This window comes from Tinamus guttatus, unplaced genomic scaffold (genome assembly GCF_059628265.1).
Source record: "Tinamus guttatus ecotype Peru unplaced genomic scaffold, ASM5962826v1 Tinamus_guttatus_pri_ptg000151l, whole genome shotgun sequence".
Lineage (NCBI taxonomy): Eukaryota > Metazoa > Chordata > Aves > Tinamiformes > Tinamidae > Tinamus > Tinamus guttatus.
This window is the reverse complement of record NW_028288685.1, coordinates 1,981,454-1,999,189: the sequence shown is the minus strand read 5'-3', so window position 1 is coordinate 1,999,189 and position 17,736 is coordinate 1,981,454. Positions and strand designations below refer to the sequence as shown.

Below are 17,736 nucleotides of genomic sequence, written 5' to 3'. Positions count from 1 at the left end.
GTTGCTTCCTCCTGTGTCGGGGTGTATAGCGGCCTGTGGGGTGCTGTGGCACACCTGGCCAGAAGTAAATTACTGATCCAGCTGGCAAAGTTCATCTGCTTTTAAGACTTTCCTATTTAATAAATATAGGGATTTTTAAACAGTTTTTGCATACTGTGGTCTTATGCAACTATGAATCTAAACACCGTAAATCAGGTTGAGGAGTGAAAAAGTGTCTTGTAATGCTTTGTATGAAAAATGTGAGTTAATACATCGTGTTTGGGTCCAAGAATAGCCTTATTTTGCAATGTAATACTTCAGTATTTTTTATTTTATTTTATTTCTTTTTAGGCTTATAGCACAAGGAAAAGAAAGACCATAATAAAGCGTGAAGCATTTTTAAAAGTTGTGTCTAAGGACTCAATTGAAGAGTTCCTGCGTTTTACTCAGATTCCTGTAAGTAAGCAACAATACAGGTACATAGCTAACAAAGTCTTAAATCTTTCTGTGTCAGAGGGGCAGAAAGTTTTCCCTGTATGTGCTCAAAGAATAGTCCACATGCAGAAATATTATCAGTGTTGGAGCTGATATAGCTGAAAAAGCACAATCTGATTTTTATGCTATGTTACAAAACAGCCAATTTTAAAATTTTTGGATTGTTGTATATAGCTTGCAAGTTTCGAATAATGATTAATGCACCAATAACACTAGAAAAATATGTATTTGATACTAAGAAAATTTTGTTTTTTAAATAGTGACCTATCAAAAAGTTTAAGTTTGTTGCTGTGTAGCAATGGGAGGTAATATACAGAGCTAGCAAAGGTAGCATTTGTTCATTGATTTGCTGGTTTAGGCTGTCTATTTCTTTAGTCAACATACAATTGTGTTTAATAGTTCTCTCTACTACTGAATGTTCTAGAGATATGGTAGAGAGTAATAGATCTCTAAATGGAGTATGGAGAAAAGCAGGGGGAAGAACAAAATAAACCACGTCAGGGTGAAGTAAACAGTGGAGTTGAATCCCGTGTCTACAGGGGACAAATTAATTTATTAATGGAGCATAGATATGAAACCTGTCACATCTACAGCAGATATGCACCGTGTAAAAAGCTTAGAATTGTTTGTCTCCCAAACACTGTTGAGAGTCTCTCTGTCCAAGTATGTTGAGCTTTCCGATTACAACTTGGCATTTTCTTATTCTGAAGTCTGGGTGACAACTTTATTCATGGATTGCCATTGCTTGAAAGCTCCTCTCCTTATTTTCCTATTTCTCCCCAAATCACTTTGAAAAGAAATTGAGCATAATTTAGGAGACTTTCTATTTTTCCTTGTTGGTGGTCAAGTTTCTTCTCCATCCCCTAACCTATCCTGACATACCACTTGGTCTGTTCGTATTAGAAATTGCTTTTCCATCCCCTTATCTTGAAGAGCAATATCATGTGTGTATCATTTCTGTATCACCCATTGACAGGAGCTGTCTTACAACAATATGCAGCCATCTATTGCTTCTAAAACTGAATTACTTTACCAAAACAGAGCCCTGTATAATTTTTAGAAATAAACTTTAACACATCCTTTTTGCCACAGTTTACTAGCATCTATCCTTTTTGTTTCTACGTTTCCATTCCAATCCCCTAGCCAATACTTATGGGAACTGATTATCACAATCTCTAAGGAATGTATCAATTTAAAACTATATTCCCTCATGGTGAAAGAGCAAAGGAATATCCAGATTAAGACTACTCTTTGATTGTGGAGCAGATTTGTTTTATTCATTTTTCTCACCGGACGTTCAATGGAGAAGGGTATACGACCATGTCTCATATTGGGAGTGGACACCTTCCTTTTAAATGATTTTTAAATGATTGTCCTCCTTTCTGGAGGAGGCTGTGGTGGTATGTTCTTTGGAAGCTGAGGTGTAGGTATAGAAAAAAAGGGAGAAAGATTTTTTTATATATATAGAAAAAAGAAAGAATTTTTAGAGTCTTATAACTTTCCTTACTTTGCATATTGTATTTATGCCCTATTATTCTGCCTATTTCATGCTCTAGCCTCAGAATTCAACTTTTTTACATTTTACGTTTTCTTTTTAGCACTGCTACTTTTTCGATGTCTCCTGTTCCTCTTCTCCTTTTAATTTTCCTTTTACCTCCTCTCATTCTTTTGTTTGATTCAAATACTTCAAAGTTCTAAGGATTTGCTACTTTCCCTTTGTTTACTTTGGGCTTTGCTGTTTTCTTCCTTTTATTATTAAAATGTTACTACCATATATTATGGTACTGCTTCTCAAAATCTTCACAAAATACTGCTAAACTTTCCATTAAATCCTCTTCCAAGCCAAGAAAATACAATATTTCTTAGTCCTATATGTGACTAATTTGTATTTGCTTTTCAATCATTCAATGACATCCTTTTCCCTAGTAGGTTTTGGAATAATTCTACTTCATTTCATCCCAAGGAATGATCCAAAAGTCCTAGTATTATCATGAATACATTTTTTTTTGTTGAAATCAGTACAATCTTAATATCTTGACTTCTGGGTTTGTTTGAAGTAGCGTCCTACACAACTCCCTGTGCATCCTTTGCTTAATTGTTTCTGTTTCCAGCTGTAGGATGGAGTAGGCATTTTGCTATAAATATGTAAAAGGATCTTTCTCCTCTTAGCCTTCTGGGAACCTTTTAATGCTTAACTGCTGTTTCTTTCATCATTTTCTACTTTTCCTCTTCAGATTATTTTTTTTTTAATGTATTTGCGAACTGAAATATTTCAAGGTATTTCATGTACCTTTTCTCTCTTTCTTACAAAATATTTTATTTCTACAAACATTGACTTCAGTGTTGCACATTGCATCTCAAAAATCTTCAAAACCTCTTGATTTTTGTCTGTCGTTTTTTTTTTGCCTTTCTTCTACTCTGTTTTTCCTATGTGTATTCCCTTTCCCAGCATATTAGCTGCCTTCAGTGCTAATAGTCTTTCCATGTCTGAGTTACATCTGAGACCCTAGAAAGGGTCCTCTGAGGAAATTGTTCAGACTGGTCTCCTGGTGAAGTGGATGTTCCACGTAAACCAAGGAAGTTCTTTTATGTAATTAAACGTGTCAAGGGTGGCACTCCTCTTGGAGCTCTGGTTTTGAGGATACATGAGCCCTTATGAAACGCTGCTAAATGTACAATTAGAAGAATATTTAAGGATGTTAGGAGACATTATATGTGTGAGCAGAGGAGCTTCCATCCTGAAGACTCTTGTGTTTCAACAGAAGTGTCCTCTGTACTGACTGGTCCTAAACGGATAAAGATGATGGTTTGATGTGGTGTCCAGTGCCTCAGCTGACCAGATTGCAAAGTCCTCCGTTATAGAGACTAACGGTGCCTCAGGAACCCCAGACCTGACTTTGCATTAAGTAGAATTTAAGAGGAGAGCATGGAGTTGATGTGCTCAGGAATTAGTTTCAGCAGAGAAGCTTTAAAATACTACAGCATACAGAGCATTGCAGATCCTGCTCGAAGATCTGTGCCCGTGGCTATGCTAAATGCTAGATTTCTAATCTTTGCATCAGGATTTTCTTTCAACAACCGTCATGAACATATCTAAGATGGCAAACCTGGGATGAGGGAAGGTAATTCCATCCAGTTCTCAGCTCCTTAGCTAAGAAAATGAAGTTGCCTCCATCAGGGAGGAAGTATTGGGAACACATGAGAGAGAATATGATGTTGTAGGGACATGGTTTTTGTGGTGTTACTATCAAGGAATAAAGACTTTATTTTTAGAAGAGTTTCTGTAGTTAATTTTAGGAAATCTAATGATGCAATAAAAGCTATTATACTGATGCAGGTGTCATGCCTTATAACTATTTCACAGGAAAACACATTTGATCCATTTGACTTAAATGAGCTACTTCAAGAATTGCCAAGAAAACAGAAAGAAGTACTATGGGAGAAGCTGACACATCTATTGACACAGATTTTGATGGAGAACCCTGTGGAAAAATGGCAGACTGAAGATGATGAAAATGATGATGATATGGAAGTTGAGATAACTCCAGAAATGGTAAAAATCTGCTAAAATAAAAATATGACAGGTATTTATGAGAAGCTGGTTGGAGCCAAAAACCTTTTCAAATATTTTGAAACCATTGTATTTTAAAAGTTATGCCTTCTTTGCTTTTGTTTTTTATTGCTTCTGAATGCCAAATATACTTTGTTCATTGTTGCTTTCCATTACTAAGGGTTATTGCCATAGTTATCCTCTGACTATAAAAGAGCCTGCAGAATTTGTTCCTCATCTTTCCTCCTCATTCCCTGTCTCCAGAAACAAAGTGTAGCTGTGATCCAAGGAGTGACAGCTGTAGTTATTGCTTCCATACCTGTAGTGGATGAAAATGTGAACTACAAAGCTCTTCTAGAATGTGTTTTTATATTAAATGGTACGTATGTGTCTGTCATGGTACATGGCTTTCCAACAGATGACTGTACTAGGCTTTTTGTTTAAATTCCATTTCATTTCAGAATGTATTGATTCATTGCAGTCAGCTAATAGTACCAAAGTTGATGCTGATGCTGTTCATATTACATAAAATTAAGGGGTTGTTACTTAAAAATAAATGTAGTCTAAAAGATGTAATTTCATTTTTTCTTACCTCTACACTGAATGATAGATAACTGTTCTTATTGTTATATGACTTACAGTGTTTTTCAAGTAAAGCTTTCGATTCTCTTGTTATCTATCCAATAACCAAAACCTTAAAATTAACATACCTGCCTAGACACCTACAATAGCAAGAAGTCATCTTTAATAAGATGCATAAATATGAGAAGAGCTAGCAGACATTGTGAAATGCACTTACAATTAAGCCTAATATTTTACAGGATTAATGAAATCATTGCAATAAGTAGTTACTTTATACTCCTGTAGGTATTTTTCCCGCATTACCAGAAGCTGAAACAATCCTACAGGGTGCCATCCAGCGCATATGTGAACTTTGGTGGGAGAAAGGACTGGAAAGGAAGGAACAGCTAGGAAAAACTGTATTTATTATTCTGCTAAGAAAAAGCCTGAATATTGCTGCTACGGTATGGTGAAACTGTATTGACTTACATTATTACTGAATGTTCTAAGAAACAGAATTGCTCCAAAATACTTTTCCCCAAGTTAATTTGCTTCTCCTGTCTTAATGCTTTTCAACTAATGATCCCCTTAAATGTATGTTGGTTACAAGGCCTCTTTTGGAGCTTGCATGCATAAACAAGACTTGAAAATGTTGTCTTTTCTAGAAAAACTTTCAAGATTTTTAGCCTCAATATCACAAATGAACTGTTGCTTTACAGTCTTTTTTAATTCATTCATTTCTGAAGTCCAGTATTCAAGATTCAGTAGCAGTTAGCACTTTTGGTTAATTCAGGTTTGAAGTACTGTATGAGGTGCTTCATTTTCTGTTACTCTGTAATATTTACATTTTTTTTAAAAAAACATATTTCTCTGCTAAAAATCCTTCTTTCTTGATTTGTGAATTACTTAGAGCAAAATGATGTGCATCTTTTGTACTACCCCAATAGTTTCCTTTACTCATTCCTTTCTTTTATTTTTCCCTATTAACAGTGGCTTTCACTGTATAAAATTTTCGGAAGTGGCATAGTTATCCATTTTTGCATGAAACATCAGCTTGCTTTGCACATCTTCAGTTGTTGGAAGTCTGTGTTTCTGCATTTATGCCAATTTCTCATCCTTTCCCTGTGATGGAAGCAAACTCAATGAAAGTTCTTAATTTTGCAATTGATAATCTCCTAATATCTGTACCAGTGCATTTCAAATTCAGGGTTAAAAATGCTGTAATTGATTCCTCACTTCAAAGGTTCAGAGTTATACCTACTTGGCTATAATGCAGCAGGTCGACACGGCCCTGTTTGCACCAACTGAGCAGGGCTTGTTGCTTCCTGCCCTCAGCCCTGCTTTGAGCCCAGCCACAGCAGCCACCCCGGCCACCTCCGAGAGCCCGGGGCTGTGCAGCCAACACTGGGGCTGTCCAGGCCCCCAGTGCATAAGGAATCTGTAGTGCATTTACTCTAGAATCATAGAACTTCTGGAAATCATTTATCAAAAATACAGCTAGCATTAGACAGTGGTGTGGGGAGGAAAATAGAGCAGCAATTGGGATGAATGCCTGTGTTGGAGTATGGGGCTTATGAGTTTGCCATTCAAGGGACAGGCAGCCACTTTTGCTCACAAGGGGCAGGTAGCCTCCTCCCTGCTCTCCTCCACATGCTCATCCTTCTTTCTACAATGTCTAACTCCTAACAGGGAAGAAAATGGTTCAGTTTTGCATTGTATTTTCTGCCCACTGCCATCCCATTCAGGGAGTTTGCTTCACGCTGGGGCTGAGGAGAACAATAGAAAAAAGGCTGGAGGCCCTGGCTGGAAGTGATGGTTGCCAAACTATCATCTAGTGTGCATTGGAAACCAGATCTGTGCAGCAGTACCAACTCTAAGCTCTCAATGGGTTGTTGCTAAACACTCATGTTTGCATGTGAAGGCATGAGACAAGCTGGCTGTATGTGTGAGCAGAACTGTGACGATGACAATGTGTTTTCATCTACATCTGTGGTCTGCACTTCCTGCAGCACCGTGCTGCCCTGTCTTCTGAGTACCTTCCTGAGTGAAAGGCAGTGCAGAGCTGTGATCAGGCTAAAGGTGCACGGCCAGAAAGCTGGTGCTGAGCAGCTGCCGCTTTCCACCCAGAAGCAACATGACCTTGATGCTTTGCTTTACTGTACTCTTTTCTCCCACCTCCTGGGCACCAGACCATAGGTCTGCTGACCATCATTCAAGACAGGGGGGATGGGCAGATAATACTTATATATTCCTTTTTTCCTTAAATCTAGCTAAAGTTGTTTTTCCTTCCTGGGCCACTCAAGAGACAAAAATAGCTTTTGTTTAAATAAATCAATCCCCAAAACTCAAAGATAGGGAAGCTACCAGATTTGTGTTGTTGACAGTGTTATAGCTACCACCAAAACCTCTGGGATGGTAAAAACCCAACCAACCAACGACTGAAAAATAACCAAGCTGTTGAGGAGCATGTGACATTTCAGTGAGACATGAAGGCACAACTTTAGCCATTACAAGCAGAGTTTTGTGCCAATTGAAACAGTGGTACTGACAAAGAGCAGAGAGGATTGTGAATAAAAATATTGCTAATAAAAAGAGGAACAGGGTATTCCTGAGACTATACAGAGTATTAGGTCAGACTGAGGTAGATTGGTTTGTCTGTCTTTGGGTGAGTGCAATCAGCTTGAGCCAGTTTCACTCATGAATTTGTATGTGGTTGCCATCATATGTGTTCATGTAGCTACGCTAGGCATTTGTAGGATATGAGAACTCCCAAACACCTGAAGCAACTTTCACATGAGGAAAGTGTAAGAATGGTGAGCATAAACTCACTGCCTTAGAGCTAAGCTGTGGACTCCTGAAATCCTGCCAGCAGCAGTCTTCACCCTCCCTCAGCACCTTTCTATTGTCTACAGGTAAGTGCTGCTGTTTCATCAGATGCCTACACCTTACCCATCATTAAGGACAACAGCCCATCCCTTAAAAACATTTAAATATCTAGTTTCCTAATTTTCTAATATTTAATATCTAATTTAAATATCTAAATATTGAATGTCATCACACCCCTCCGTCCCCTCCCTTTACTATGCTATTTTCATATACCACGGAGAGCAGATTGTACACTATGTGTATATGTATATATGTGTGTGTATATATATTTTTAAGTCATGTACCACAGAGAGCAGGTATCTGCAACGGGGCAAAAAAACTACACACCTCTGTACACTAAGTAACAAGCTAGCACTGGAGCCACTGGTCTTCGACAACACTTGGCACTGTGAAGGGCAGTTGAATGGTGCCTTCTGCTAGGTCTCAGGCTGAGCTGGTAAGGGGCATAGGCTGGGTGCAGTAAGATTGCAAGCTTGGCTTAAGGTTGCCATTACTGCTCAGAGAAAATAAACTGTGTGCCCAGATCTTCTTGTTGCTCTAATAAACCACACAGGTGGCACAAAATAGAAATCAGTCTGACTTACTAAAGTTATTTAAAAACAAACAACCCAAAATACTCCTCCATGAAAGACAGTCCTGTGCCCATAAGGCTTTTGCGGTTTATAACCAAAACGTCCTTGGATCCTCCAAAAGGAACTGGTTTGTAGCATTTTCAATGCTCCTTCAGCAACTTGTGTGTTGCCCAAGAATCCCAAATCCTTTTATTTAGCTCTTGCAGTGTCCCTGTGGTACCAGTTCATTCCAAATAGCGTCTCGCAATGCAGGCAATGTGGTGGGGCATCGTGCATGTCCCAGCACACAAGGCAGTGAGCAGCAGGTATTTCCAAAAGCCATTTCTTAGCATGGTGATCCTTGTCACTGCTACAGGAGCAACATCTGTCATGCACGATTCAGATAATTCATGGTGAGTATGTTTATTCTGGATCATGTGATTTCATCTATCCAAATGAAGTGATAAATAACCCCGGAATATACTGAGTGCATTTCTGTGGAAAATTTTAATTTTCCATGTCCAGTCTCAAAAACAAAACTTCTTAACATAGCTTGAAGAAAAATGAGCTATGCGTGGCTCTCCAGAGGCAAAAGTAAACCAAAGAAATGTTCAGAGAGTATTTTTCTTTTTTTAAATAAAACACTATAATGTTGTATCTACACAAATAATTATTACAACCATTAAACAAAGTGTTCCATTTAACAATAGAAATCTCAGAACTCTGAACAAGATTATGGTCTGGAGTATTTACACCTGAATGTAGTACATTTGTAAAAAGATGTCAAAATAATCAGAACAAGATCTTACTTAGCATTGCAAGGTGATGTTCCTGATCATTCATTATATATTTCTACTGCAGATTTCCTTTTTCCACTACAAAACAGTATGGACTTTTCCCTGGGGCTTTATCCAAATATACAGCTGCATAAAACAGGTATACAGCAGAAAATCCTAGACCAAATATAAATAATTTACATCACTGACAGCAACAGGCATCTTTGATTAGTCTCCTGTGGCAAAATCTGTATTTGTTTTCCTACTCACACTGAGCAGGCAGGAACATGGGTACAACACGCTATCTTGCCTCACAGCTGTGATTGCTGAAACAGCATATTTAAGTATCATCATATCATCACACTTGCAACCAACATGTAAAAATGCCTCTGTTGTCATTATTTTTTTAAAATACAAAAATTAGCCACCAACATAACAGCCAGCACTTTGAAAACAGAGCAAGCTCTATATGCTCTTTCAGTAGTTCCTAGGCTAATTTGCTCTTCACGAAGCCAGTGGGAATCTGAAGGGTTGGAGTTAGTCTAAGGATCCAAAAGTACCTTCCATGAAGGTGAAATGCTATCACTTGCCTGGACTTCTAACTGCCAGCAGCACTGGATTATAACAGCAACAGGCAACAGGAGCATTAGAAAACTTAAGTTTAGGTGAAGATAGAGTAGAGCTCCATCTATCATTATATTAAATGAAATACACAGATTTGAACAATTTGGTATAAACAGTTTTAATTCTACTCCATTTTCCCCTGTCAAAGGAGTTCATTATTACAGTGGTAAACTTGAAAATTATTTTGGGAACAGAGGAAACAATCACAGCTTAGACTATGCTTAATCACACATTAGACTATGCCTAATCATCCAGAAACATGTTAGGTCAAGTCTGTGATAAAGTCCTTTAGCCAGGATTGTAAATGCGCCTCTCGTTAAGGTGAAAGGACAACAGGGGCTTGGAACTCATAAAATGACTCCGCACTGGAAACATGCTTTGCCAACTGCCCCACTCCCACTATGGGATTTCATAGGCAGGACTATTTCACAGGCATATAAAGTAAAGCAAGTCTCACAGAAGCTTGGCAGAATCCTACCAGTAATATTTTATTTTAAAAGTCTAAACCTATTCCACCACACATGCCTCCAGTGAACTCTATATAGAGTTCACAGCTTATAAAAATAACTCTTCATACTAAAAACACACACATGAGAAGACAGAACAGAGCAATATTGCAACTCAAACTGCACATATTTGTGCAAGATAATAGAAAATAGGATTAGAGATTCATGAGAATAAAACAACAGTTTTGCTAAAAAAGGCATTTGCATTGCACAGTCCTTCCAGTCTTCACCACAGTGAGCTACTTATCAGAAGTTTCATATGCATCATCTAAGCCAAAGTCAGCATTCATGTGACAGAATACCAAAGCAATTTAAATAATGACACTAAAAATATACTTTGGAAACAAATCTAAAAACTGTAAAATTATGTGAAGTATTAACAGTTGAACTCAAAGGGCTGTCAAGGTTGCAAAGTCGACTGGGGTACATCTACAGATGCATAACCATAAATAAATCATAGCCAGCTGGCTATGCAACCACGTATGCTCACAAAATTACACCTCACAGGCATATTGCAATAGCTGGCAATTAGTTAAGTGGCACAAGAGTATTTTCTTCGGTCTGCGATTACTTTGTTCTCTTTCTGAAAATCCCACTATTTAAGAGAGACAGCCTGTTTCTCATACTCACAGGTTAAGAAATTCAAAAATCTAGATTCCCAGACTCGCAAAAGAATAAATTCACTTCCATTTAATGCAATTTTTCCTGTATATGATCAACATGGTATACAATACACAGAAGAAAGGTTCAGGTGTACTTTCCTCCGAATATCTTTTTTTTTTGGTGCAGAAAACCACCACCACACACACCACAGGACATGCATGGAACTGAGCATACGTTACCTGGGAATCCATGACAGATTTGCTAAGGATGGAAAGCTGAGTGGGAGGATCACATTTTTGCACAATGGGTCCTTCAGAAGAGTCTAGGCCACCTTTAGGAGCCATTGTTACATTAGGGAAACCTGGAGGAATCATACAAAAATAGGAAAGTACGATACAGGAAGGACTCAGTCTCTATCAGGACTTCATACCAAAAACACAAGTGTGTGCACTCTGCACACAAAGGGTCATAGGATGTATGTTACTTTTGAGTAACTGCCAAAGACCAGACACAGTTATCTTAATAGATTCAGCCATGTACTGGGCTTCTTTCTCTCTTCCGTGCTTAAATAAGCATGGCATGGAAAAAAAACATATAGGATGAAATAGTCATTATAAGCAAAGGAGAAAGGCAGCCTACAGAGAAAAGAATCTAAGCTTAAAGTCTTATATGTAAACTGCCATCCCTGTCTTCCAGCAGCATACATATTCAAAGAACAGCTTAGGAAAAACAGAAACCTTGTTCATGACTTACTCGTAAAGCTTAAAGGATATCCAAGAACAAAAGCTCAACCCACATAGCAGTGAATCAGAACTACCACAGTGTACCAAACCAGTGCTCTGTATAGGCTAGTAACTCAACTGTAAAGCACCAGATGCTTCAGAATAAGTGACCAAAAATCTCACAGTAGACTGATATAGTGAGGTAACTGGCTACAACTCACTCACTTGTGTTTCATCCAAATTCAACTGGATCCATTTACTATCTTAGCTCACCAGGAAAAAAATACAGTAAAAAAAAAAATCTTAAAGGTACTACCGTATACAGATGAGGATTTACCTGTTCGTCTGCGAGGAACATCCCCAAATAAGTCTTTTACCACAGCCATAACCTGATCAGATTGTTCCAGCACACCTTGCAACTGGTACTGATCAGAGAGAATCTGAAAGTACAGCATATAAGGAAATATTTCACACTATGCCCACTAATTTTTCCTTTGTGTTTTGGGTAGTGTTCTTCTAAGCAGTTAGTAAGAGAACAACCAAAACTACAATGCTTCCTAAGTTTATACTGCACAATTAGATCTTTATTCAAGATACATCAAAAGACCAAGCTTCATTTTGAGTGAATACAATCATTCACCCTGTTTTTCTGAAAAACACGATGAATAAAGAATTATTACAACTGGGCTACCCATGAGCCTTGACTCTTTCTTATTACAACCAATCCTCTCCTCTCACTCTTTTTTCCCACACCTCACCCAAAGAACAGGCTGGATACTTATGACATGCTCATCAAAATAAAGACATAAACCTAGTGACTGGAAAGTCAGTGCACAGCTTCAAATCATTTGATCTCAATGCTGCTGAGACATACACTTATCTATCTCTGACGGACGCCTAAATCCATCAACCATTTTTATTAAATTCAAACCAGTTCAGGTGGGTTTTTCAACAGCCAGGTCTGCATGAAAGAAGCTTGCCTAAAAAATAAGCCATAAAACTTCATAAAAGCTTCAAAAGATATAAATACAGATGCTTATATCTGGTAACACAGGATGCCTTAAAGAGCTTCCACTTCTTTCAAGCGAGAGAGGGACCTATTCAAGGTCTCTCTCTCCCAGAGAAGTCCACCACTGGAACCATGACAGGTCAGCTTAAGGAGGGAGGGAGGGAGGTTTCTGATCCTAAAGAAAAAGGCAGTCAACTACTATGAGCTACTGGAAGCTGTCTGGAGAATGGCTCCCGTGGGCAGAGCACAACTCAAAACTCCTCTTTCAGTTCTAGTTTCTTGTACAAACTTACAACCAGCAATATTGCAAAATTGTATACACAGCTTGTGGTTTTTACTTTCTAAACACCCAGGAGGAGATCAAAGATGTAAATGACCTCCAGTTTATCACTGTATCCAGTGAGGCTTCACCCACTTTCGAGGCTGCCCGAGAAAAGATCCATATTTTCCTTCGGTGTCCACTGTTATGTCTGCTGTTTTAGATTCAGCCCCATTCAAAAAATTCTAGCAATAGCATTTCACATGCTGTCATCTCATTCTATTGTGCCTTGTTAGGTCACGAAGTTGTCCCTTATACTGCTTCCATATCTTCTGAGCCTGAACTACATTGCAATATGTCACACTTTTCTTGACAACCAATTTAGCAAAGCAGCAAATATACATGTCCCCTCATTACCTCATGTAATCCAGTCTTCCAAGTAACTGTTCAGAGTTTTTGTTTTTAAACACAATATTACACAATTTTACACAATATTTACCACATCCAGGTTTTTTGTTTATTAGCTTCATACCAAAATGACACAGAATTTTAGTCATTCCAGACCTGCAGAAAGAAAGAGGTCAACTGCTCCAAAACATGACTTTTTACCTAAGGCTGTTAAAAAAAATACCAATTAATTTGTCTTCACCCTCTCTACTAGGTCTCTTTCAACATCAGCAGTTTCTGATGGTTTTCCTCCTGAAGAACGTATTTTGAACATTTTTAGAGCATTGTTCCCAGGGTAAATTAGTTTGCTTACAATCAGCAGTGAATAAAGTCACATCACCCATCTAATAATTTCTAAAAGCCCATTTACATGTCTTTCCATTTGCCATATCTGCTCCTAGTTTAATTTTACTGTAATTCCCAGGGGGCACTAGTATTCCCTTATATTTCAGACTTAACTTCCCAATTATGGGAAACCATTCACCACTAACCCTTTAGTGTAATACAATAATGTTATTTTAAAGTGAAGCATTGCTAGAGAAACAATTGGTGTGGTGATGACATATTCGCTATCCACAGCTATACAGACAAATTATTTGTTCATTTAGATTTTTAGGAGAAGCTCCAGAAGATTAAAAACACTATTTCACTCCTACATTCACAGTTTTCACGCCTTTTCGCTTCAATATTCAACTACAAAGGAAAAAAAACCCACTAATAGCAGTATCTCCTTAGTTTTCTTTCTCATTCTTCTCCAGCTGAGTATAAGTCAAGAGACTTAAGAAAGCTGAGCTCTCACAGCAGTAAATATTACTGAAAAGATATTACCAACTTGAGACAGACAAGCAGGCACTCCAGAGTGGTCGAACTGTACTGGAAGACACAGAAGGAAGCATCTACCCAGCTATTCTGAATGGTAAGACCCACCAACTAACAGGGTTTAAGACGAGGATAGGGAAAAAAATATGACTCTTCTCCACTCATCTTTTCCTCTGAACACAGGGAAAGGCCAGCGTTTCTAACAGCAAAACCCAGGTGTGTTTCATTTTGTCTGGCATTATCTCCTTTTCCTCTTTAGAAGTACATTTTCTCTCAGTTAAAAATAGGGTTCAACAAAAATACGGTATGCTGATAAAAAGCTCTTTCTTAAATATGAGGTAGAAAGACTCAGGAGGAATTAAAAAACACGTGCATTAAAACCAGCATTAGAAAAGGTAAGAAATACAGAAGACTTTCCTAACTATGTGTTTCACAATTCATTCACATGAATTAAAAAGTCATCTAATCCAACTACTTCTTAGAGGCACTGATCTAATCTACCTCTGTGATATGTAATTTGCTTCTGAATGGAAGTATTATTGAACCTTTTGCTATTGGATTAGGGGATTTTGTATAACAGCAAAATTTTTGCTATCTAGTTCGTGATGTTTATTTCTAAGTAATTCCATTTGGTTTCGGGCTATGCTTTCATGTTCTCAGAATTCACAGATTCCTGAAAGTTTGTAAAAAGTCTTTCATCATCAACCCACTGTACACTTACAGCACTACTAAATCATTGTATTTGAAAGTATTCAAAGTATTTCAAAATACTTTTTAATTTTCATTCCTCCCAAGTGAAATAAGTTCTCAGTTTGAACAAGTGTTGATGAGGTCTGAAAGCTCACGAATAACATATTTTGAGATTGTTTTTCATAGTATGCGGCAAGGAATCATCTTCCGTGATGACTTGAAAAGGATAATTTGAAGCAGTGATAAGCTATGGTCTCTTAGATAAGCTTGAGTTTGCTGATATAACAAAATATTCAAAAGCAAATAAAATAATATTAACACTTGCAGTCAGAGTGCTTCAAACCAGCTAGAGAAGCAGCAGCTTGACTCACAGATGACAAGCTTGTCTGATAACTACTGTAACTCCTCAACATTTGTTTTATCATTTTTTCTTCTAAACAGGTTCTTTTTACTGATTTCTTACCTCATTCTTTTTGCCCTTATGGCTCTGCCTTTTCTCTCTTTAAATCCAGCAATGGCAGAGAGACCTTTCCCCAACCACATTTCCATCACACAATGAACTATATATAGGTAGGGAGAGGAGAAGGGGAGACAACCATAAGAGCACAAACAATGCTCATCTTTTCACAGTTCATGGCTGAACAAGAACTCTTTTGCATAGTTAAAAGACACAAACAGGACAGCAGTGCTAGACATGACAGAGACAACAAAAACAAGCAAAAAAAATCTTAAGAGTTCTACAGTTGCTGATTTCATGTGGCCTATTCCGGTCATTGCCTTACTGAAACAACACACAGCATGCAGAAAAAGGAGCTTGTCTGGATATCTGGAATCCAGTCAGCCGGTAAGAAGAGCAAAATTTGTCCTATGTGCAAGAGCAGATTTCACTAGAACAGAAGGCAATACAGGAATATACAGTTCTGTGTGTTTTGGCAAACTACCTAGGCTGAAAGCGCACCTTTTGCTCTCACCTCACGCATCAGAGTTAGTTTCCTTTTCTCCAAGGAACCGGGAGCCAGCTGCTTTTGCCTCCCCCATTTTCTTTTTGATGCTTTTTCTTGTAGTACCAGATGCAATAGTGTTTTATTTTTCAACTTGTGTAGTTCATGATGACGCAGCTACAGAAATATTGAAGAACATAGTTCAAAATCAAAGGACAACCTAAAGCAGAAGCAGCAGGGCAATGCTAACAAGTATTTTTTCCTGATTTTATCACTCATTCACTAAACAGCAATTTTTGTAATTTCATGGTAATACCAAAGACCACCTCATGAACATCCATGAGTGTTAAATACCATTAGTACCAACCAAATTAATACAGAAATTTTAGTTACTCCAAAGATAACAAAAGCAAAGTCTGCTTTCCTTTACCCTATATCAGCAAGAGTTTTCTCTGCTGTAAAAGGAGAAAAGTAAACACTCCAACTTATGAGATATGTAAAAAGACACAATGCATTCTCCTAGTTTAACACCACTGTCAATCAGTGACATTCTCTCTCTTCCTCCAATAACACGATAGATAGGTTCGGTTTAAAGAGTAATAAATTAAATGTGAGGTGCTTGTTAAAGCCTATCAAGCCGATCATTTACGGAATCGAGTCTCTCCCCCATCACCTCCATCTGTCCTTGAAACACACAAATTTATATCAATAACAGCTCGTATTGTCTATTCCATCCTGGTAATGAGGGCTACCAGCAAAACTTACAGTGGCATGCTTTTATGCTTATGCTATGCTTTGTAAAGAACAAGTCATTCACCATTAAAAAACTATGGAAAATTGTCTAAAGAAAAAATGAATATCTTTAGAATTAGAGAAATTCTCAGAATAAAACATGTTTTTCAGTCCTTTCAGCAGAGATGAGACCTAACTTTACAATAATCCCCTGAGGTCTTATTTATTTTTATAATGGTAACACCGAAACAAAAACATAGCACTTCCTGATGGAGACAGGAGACTGAAAAACTTCGGTTGTCAGAGGGATAGATGTAGATGTGAAACACCAAAATTAAAGACCTAATACTAAAAGCTCAATATTTTCAGAAGCTCCAAGGAGAGATAAAAGTATCGCCACAAAATATCACCATAAATAAACTCTTATGCTAGGTAACCAAATACATCACCTACAAGAGAAGTAATAATTTCTTAACTTACTAGGTCCTCAGGACTTGCACGATGAACTGTTAAATCATGGACTGTACTCTGCAGAGAAGACATCAAAAGCAAGAAGGGAGGACTGGATTTAATTTCAATTTAAAACAAACAAACAAACAAACACCTTAAAATTATTCAACAGTATATTTTTACAACATCGTAAAGCATTTGCTTTTAACCATTTGCTAGCAAAACAACCAACCAAAAAAATGATATTCCTATCAATACCGTGCATACTGTGCAGCCTAAGGCATCAGCAGGTTCCAGATCAGAAGGCATAGCCTTAAACAAACCAGAGAAATTAAAAGAGTCACAAGCCCCACAGTTCCTAAAAATACTCAGCCATGACATCAACAAAGGTAGCACTAAGCCTTCCATCTGTAAGCAAGTGTGTTGTATAAAGGCTCTGAAAACTACTGGCCTATATAGACATTGCTGTCACGCCCATGCAATGGAGACAAAAACCCCTGTGATGGTATCCTCTTCCTCCATATTTGTGCTAAATGGCACAAATTGGTTGTGTCTATTTTGTAGTGTAAGGATTAAATAGAGTGTACTAATAAGCTAGTCAATACTTAGTCTCAAAGTGCAAGGACTCTTGATAAATGGCATGACAAGTGGCTCTGCATGGAGGGGTTGCCTATCTGCAAGGACTCCTGATATATGGCAAGTCAGGATGTTCTGCACGAAGGGGTTGCCTATCCAGGTGTCCCAGTCAGCAATAAAATATAGATAACATTGACATGAAAGAAGAACAGGAAAACGGGAGGGGGAACATTTTTGGGGTAAGAACAGTATAAAAGAGGGACGACCGAAGCAGTCGGGGTCCGTGGTGTGAGCCCTGCGTGGGAAAGCCCGGACCCCAGCTAGCTGGTAATACTTATTATCTTTCTCCTATTATTAAAGAGCACAATATATCGATGGTGTTTGCCTCTTTCTCCGTCGATTCGAAAACCAGACCCAACATTTGGGGGCTCGTCCGTGATTCGAATACAAGAAAGAAAGAAGAAATAGAGAAAGATAATAAGTCAAGGGAGGAAGGGAGACGTCAGGGAGTGAGCCGACAGAAATCCAGGTGGACGCACCGAAGGATAGTCGGCAGGAGT

General features: G+C 38.1%; 1 protein-coding gene and 1 long non-coding RNA gene across 2 annotated transcripts; one reads left to right on the top strand and one right to left on the bottom strand.

Annotated features, from left to right (window-relative positions):
- Positions 1-308: 308 nt before the first annotated feature.
- LOC148595122 (uncharacterized) lies at positions 309-4,034 on the top strand. The gene is made up of 2 exons (XR_015913249.1): positions 309-435; positions 3,839-4,034. It is a non-coding gene; the product is annotated as an uncharacterized LOC148595122 (long non-coding RNA).
- Positions 4,035-10,404: 6,370 nt separating this feature from the next.
- Positions 10,405-15,589, bottom strand: LOC148595121 (spindle and centriole-associated protein 1-like). Its single transcript, XM_088522378.1, has 4 exons — positions 15,449-15,589; positions 11,591-11,693; positions 10,771-10,892; positions 10,405-10,523 (listed from the first exon to the last, which is right to left on the bottom strand). The coding sequence occupies exons 1-4, from the start codon at positions 15,455-15,457 to the stop codon at positions 10,461-10,463; spliced, it is 297 nt and encodes a 98-aa protein (XP_088378504.1). The 5' UTR covers positions 15,458-15,589; the 3' UTR covers positions 10,405-10,460.
- Positions 15,590-17,736: the final 2,147 nt, after the last annotated feature.

Bases quoted from the DNA above. Each gene is read 5' to 3' on its own strand.
- LOC148595121 (XM_088522378.1), bottom strand. The intron at 10,893-11,590 runs GTAAATCCTCAT...TGATTCCTCCAG, and splicing joins TGTTCCTCGCAGACGAACAG to GTTTCCCTAATGTAACAATG. The intron at 10,524-10,770 runs GTAACGTATGCT...TCTCTTAAATAG, and splicing joins AATCTGTCATGGATTCCCAG to TGGGATTTTCAGAAAGAGAA.